The sequence below is a fragment of the Conger conger genome, chromosome 9 (assembly GCF_963514075.1).
Source record: "Conger conger chromosome 9, fConCon1.1, whole genome shotgun sequence".
Classification (NCBI taxonomy): domain Eukaryota; kingdom Metazoa; phylum Chordata; class Actinopteri; order Anguilliformes; family Congridae; genus Conger; species Conger conger.
In genome coordinates, this window is record NC_083768.1 from 56949716 (window position 1) to 56955658 (window position 5943).

Consider the following 5943-nt stretch of genomic DNA (forward strand, 5'->3'; position numbering starts at 1 on the left):
ACGAGTAGAGTTAAATTTATTATACAAATAAAACATTCACAAGTAGAGAGAGCTCTGCTGACAGGGGAGAGAGCTGGTCCTTCACATAGCAGTTAAAAAAGAGACGTAAAAACAAAAAAAAACAGAAATATGCAGGATTTTTAAAAAAAAGAAAAGAAAACGGGCAATCTCACACTATTAACAGTATCTGCCCTTGAGGTAAGTAAGTGAGGGAGCATTTCCGTTGCCATTTAAATAAATCAAACCATTTGATTGGTCCACAGGTCCTCCCACTGGCTTTCCGAGCCAATCGGAACCAACCATGCTTTAAGCAATGAAAAAACAAGGGAAAAAATTTAAGTTCACTGGTTGCATTCCAAGTTCATGTTTTGTACCCTGAAGGTAATAAGACTGTATCTTAAAATACAAAGCTTCTCAAATAGAACATGTTCTAGCTCCTTATCCATCTCATCAACATGGTCCTCTCGACCAGACTTGGTCCAGCCACACTTTACAACCTCCGCATCACTGCACTTGCCTACTATTGACTGCATAAGAGTGTATACAACTTGCACACTCAATAGCAGGCAAGTTGCATTCAACTTGTACACTCAATAGAAGCTAGCTACCATGTGCAGTCAGTCACCGACTTGTGAGGACCAATTAGAAAGGCTGCTCTCCACAGCAGACCTCTGCGATTGGCTCAGTGAGTCATAGATGACACGTTATGTCGAACAGTTAGCGTTTCTCGGGTGGGGGGCCTGTTAACACACTTCGCTATCCCCCTCCACCGCTCGTAATAAAACCGCATAATACACCCACGATTTTAAACAGAATGAAATAAAACTGCTCAAAACAAATGACCCAGTTCAGATGTTACAAATTAAAAACAACTTTTCCAGATGTCACACATTCAGAACAGAAATGTGAAAGACCATATCAGCCGCCACACTTTAAATACGGGGGCGTTTTTTTGTTGCGAGATAAACTTAGTCCATTTTCCAGGAAGCGCAGCGGCGACAGCGCAAAAAGAAAATCCCCGCTGAAATTCAAGTGCGAGTGGAAACGTCATCGAAAAAATCCTCAGGCGTAGTGATTTTCAATTGTGTAAAATAACAGTTCCCAGGGCGTACAAATGTCCTTTTCGTTTAAAAATAAAGGGAAATGTAGAGGGGCACATCCGCTAAGGCTTTTAACCGGCCTCAGAAGACGCAGGACGACGGTTGCGATCCCAGTTTTTTAGCTCGCGGAGACGGGGGCTGCGCGCGGAACGCAGGCCTCCGGTGAGTTCGGAGTGAAATACCCACGAGGAGAGCGCACGAGCGAATTATAACAGTTCCATTCGCGAGACAAAAAAAAACATAAGACGGACAGAAAAGGAGAGCGCTTCCGTGCGAGCGCTATCCAGGGGTCGAAAAAGGCGACGGACAAAGTTTTACGAATCATCGTCCTTTCCCATTCTCCAAACTGAAGAGAAAAAAAAAACCGAATGAAACGATAGGGAAAGACGCTTAAAGTCCACATTTCAAAGAAAATTGGAAAAAGGATACAGCCATCCAAATGCCAGGGCCAGTTTTTTTTTTTTTTTTTTTTTTTGCTTGTTATAGTTGTTGCTCGCTGGCCGGCCTCAGTTTTTTTTACTAAAATCCACAGCTACATAACCCTTTTTCAAGTATTAGGGAACTTTAGAACGTTTTCACAGGCAGACTGCGTGTCCTGCACTTCTGACAACTTCATAACAGTCCTCATTTTAGTGGCTTCAAAACGTCAACGTCGAGATTCCGCATTCCCGTTTCCGTCGACTTAACAAAAGCGTATAAAAAAAAACGTGTTTAATGTCCCAAGGTTGTCCGCATTTCATCAGGGAGTTATAAAGGCGTTAGCTCGCTCAAATTCGGTGCGCAGATCTGTAACGGTCCCCGTAAACGGTTCAGTTCGGGAGGTGAGCAAGTGACCGTTTAAGCCCTTCCGGGGAACAGGTTCGGCTTGAAATGACGCGTTTCTCGGTGTGTTTTCGCACCCCTCCATCACAGACAAAGTGTAATTTTGGGAGAAGGGGAGGGGTGTTAGTATGACAAAACAAAGTTACAGGTGTTATAAGTACCCTCCCTCATGTGATTATCAGAAGGGATTGTCTCCTATCTGCTCTCAGGGAGCCCAGCGGTGTCCAATCACGGAGGGCCGAGAGTATGCAGGTTTTCATTCGAACCAATCACTACACCAGCTGATTTCGCCAACTAACATGCCTTCAACAGCGAGGAGGTAACTAATCAGTGAAATTAGCGGGTGTAGCGATCGGTTGGAATGAAAATCTGCGTTCACTCGGCCCATGGCAGGCGTAGGGTGAACGACTTCCGAAAACCGTCAGCCCTCAGAGACCAACCGCGGACATCCCGGGACTGCCAGATGGCCATGTCCTGGCTCTCGACCATCTGGTTATTCTAGAACATCTGTGGTGCCACCTCCAGGAGTCTCCGAATTGGCAGGGAGGGTGGGGGAGGCGAGAGGCCACCGCAGGTGAGAGCTTCAGTCGCCAAGGCATGCTCTACACTGGGCTTCCAGGCTTCACGCCAACAAGGCCGGAGACTTAAAAGGCAAGCAGCTAATTGACTTATCGCCCTGTAACTGAAGCGCACACACGCAGGCCAAAACTGCCACAGCTGTATGCTTGAAAAAAAACAAAAACAAAAAAACCTTCTTTAATATGAGAACACCGCTCCGTTCCGTACATTAAAACCACATTCTGTGGACGACCGTTCACAACGCGAACGGCTGCCAAAAATACTGTTTCAGTGATAAGATGGGACTTTCAAAAAAATCCCTTACTGTTGAAACTAAAAGAGTACTTCATTCAGCCACTCCTGCCCTTTCGGGGAACAGGCGACGCCTCCTGGCTTTGGACAGAGCTGTGGTCAGTCGTGTAGTTTCGCCAGGGAGACGTTAGTGTTAGTGCGGAGTCCTCCATTCTCGACCCGAGGGTCTCGGGGGGTCTCGTCCCCGACATCGGGCGACCTTCAGGGGTAACCTGTGTCCGATTGGTCTCTCGTCCTTCCTGGTGGGCGGGGTCCCATACTCCCCCCCCCCCGAGCTGCTGCAGTGTGGGCAGAGGGGGCGGGTGCAAACGAGGTAAACGAGTGTATATAAAAAATGAAAAGGGATAAAAAAAAAAATTAAAAAAAAAGAAGGGATAGTTTTCGCTTATAGTGGTGCGTGACGGAAGAGCAGAGAGGAGGGGAGAGCGCCCTGTCACATCCGGGCGCGATGGCTCAGCCAATCAGCCGCTTTATAATGTCCTGTACAGCGAGCAGCCGACTGGCCGAGGGTCCGTGGGGGGGAGGGGCCTAATTACATCACTCAGAGTAGTGGGAGGGGCTTCACACACAGTGACAGGCGGTGAAGTGAGGAGGCGTGGCCTCTTGCAGTCTGATCACGTCTGGAGACGGTATGCGTGTGTGTGTGTGTGTGTGTGTGTGTGTTTTCACAGGATGCCATTGGTTGTGTGTGTGTGTGTGTGTGTGTGTGTGTGTGTGTGTGTGTTCACAGGATGCCGTTGGTGATGTACTGGTAGCCGTCGTACAGCTTGGTAGTGAGGGAGCGCATGGACCCATCCACCATCTGGTCCACCAGAACCTGCAGCTGCTCCTCTGTGTGGTTCATATGGAAACGCTCCTTCAGGTTCCGGATGGTGCTGGAGCCATGGAAACAGGGCAGGTGGGAACCTGGGAAGAGACGACGCGCCAGAAACGTCAAAAGCCTCGGATTTACTCTCACACTCTTCCCCTTGCTTCTCAAATGTAATCATTATTTATCATGTTGTGAAAGTCATCCATCTCTGAATCTCCCTCTCTTCTCTTTATCATGAGAATGCAAGACTGAAAACCAGCTGCCAAATGACCTTTGACCTTAGTCCCCCCCCGTGTCACAATGTCAGTACATGGCTGCACCTTTGCCCCCCCTGTATGATGTCACAATGCCACTACCCCCACCCCATGTGTGATGTCACGGTGGCGGTACCTTGCTGCATGATCTCCACGATTTGCACGACCTTCTCCATGTGCTTCCGTGCTGCGATCAGACCCTGAAGCATCAGCATCTTATAGTAGTTAAACATGTCCCCATCCAACCCCCCCATCACCTGAGAGATAGGGAGGGGGAGGGAGAGAGTGAGGGAGAGGGAGGGAGGGAGGGAGGGAGGGAAAGAGGGAGGGAAAGAGGGAAAGAGAGGGAGGGAGGAAGATGGGGGGGAGGGAGGAAGTGGGGGGAGAGAGAGAGAGATGCCTGTTATGTCAGCATACAGTATAATACTGTAGTAATTAAAGACTTCTATAACAAACCGAACACACTGTAGGTGAACGGTTTTGTGCGACACTGCAAGCATATACATTACTAGCATTTGGCAGATGCTCTTATCCAGAGCGACGTACAGTTGATTAGACTAAGCAGGAGACAATCTTCCCCTGGAGCAATGCAGGGTTAAGGGCCTTGCTCAAGGACCCAACGGCTGTGCAGATCTTATTGTGGCTACACCGGGATTAGAACCACCGACCTTGCGTGTCCCAGTCATTTACCTTAACCACTACAACTACATGCCGCCCCCACTGTCCCCCACATATAAAACTGTAGTACCGACACTGGTATCCGCACGTCCACATGGGACTCATTACCAAACACCCGCCCCATTCCTGTAAACCTGAAGCGCAGATATGAGTGTGCGGTCATGGGCACGGGCTGCAGGAGCGACAGGGGGACTCACGTCCACGAACTCGCTGGTGAGCTTGAAGGCGGACGTCTCGAAGCCCAGGTTGCGCGGGGAGCTGGACAGGATGAAGCCGAAGTCGATGTGCAGGATGTGGCCTTCGGAGTCCAGCAGGATGTTCCCGTTGTGCCTGGAGACGCCGAGAGAACCGCGCTTAACCCGCGTCTTATGACCGGTTTCAGGGTACTACTCACGCGGTCAATGTCTGCCGTCATTTGCGAAAAAACCCAGAATAAACACAACCAAAGGAAAGCATGAGTGTGTGTGTGTGAGAGAGAGAGAGAGAGAGAGAGAGAGAGAGAGAGAGAGGAGAGAGAGAGAGAGAGAGAGAGAGAGAGAGAGAGAGAGAGAGAGAGAGAGAGAGAGAGAGGATGAGAGAGAGAGAGAGGAGAGAGGGAGGGGGATGAATGAGACACTCACCGGTCTTTGACCTGCAGCAGGTAACAGATGAAGTGAGTGAGTGAGTGTGTGAGAGAGAGAGGGAGAGGGAGAGGGGGATGAATGAATGAGACAGACTCACCGGTCTTTGACCTGCAGCAGGTAGCAGATGAGTGAGTGAGTGAGTGAGTGTGAGAGAGAGAGAGAGAGAGAGGGAGAGAGGGAGAGGGAGAGGGGATGAATGAGACAGACTCACCGGTCTTTGACCTGCAGCAGGTAGCAGATGAGTGAGTGAGTGAGTGAGTGTGAGAGAGAGAGAGAGAGGGAGAGAGGGAGAGGGAGAGGGGGGATGAATGAGACAGACTCACCGGTCTTTGACCTGCAGCAGGTAGCAGATGAGTGACTGAGTGAGTGAGTGTGAGAGTGAGAGAGAGTGAGAGAGAGAGAGGGAGAGGGAGAGGGGATGAATGGAGACAGACTCACCGGTCTTGACCTGCAAGCAGGTAGCAGATGAGTGAGTGAGGAGGTGAGTGAGTGTGAGAGAGAGAGAGAGGAGAGGGAGAGGGATGAATGAGACAGACTCACCGGTCTTTGACCTGCAGCAGGTAGCAGATGAGGGAGTGAGTGAGTGAGTGTGAGAGAGAGAGAGAGAGAGAGAGGAGAGGGAGGGATGAATGAGACAGACTCACCGGTCTTTGACCTGCAGCAGGTAGCAGATGAGTGAGGAGTGAGTGAGTGAGTGTGAGAGAGAGAGAGAGAGAGAGAGAGATGAGAGGGGATGAATGAGGCAGACTCACCGGTCTTTGACCTGCAGCAGGTAGCAGATGAGT

General features: G+C 49.8%; 1 protein-coding gene across 1 annotated transcript in view; it reads right to left on the minus strand.

Moving 5' to 3' along the window:
* LOC133137715 (phosphatidylinositol 4-kinase beta-like) overlaps nucleotides 1–5943 on the minus strand; it is a 26064-nt gene continuing 20121 nt past the window's right edge. Inside the window, exons 9-12 of the mRNA XM_061256046.1 lie at nucleotides 5699–5730; nucleotides 4733–4865; nucleotides 3994–4114; nucleotides 1–3698 (exon numbers count right to left, since the gene is read on the minus strand). Of these exons, the coding sequence (XP_061112030.1) occupies nucleotides 3517–3698; nucleotides 3994–4114; nucleotides 4733–4865; nucleotides 5699–5730 (468 nt within the window). The 3' untranslated portion in view covers nucleotides 1–3516. The remainder of the gene's footprint in view (nucleotides 3699–3993; nucleotides 4115–4732; nucleotides 4866–5698; nucleotides 5731–5943) is intronic.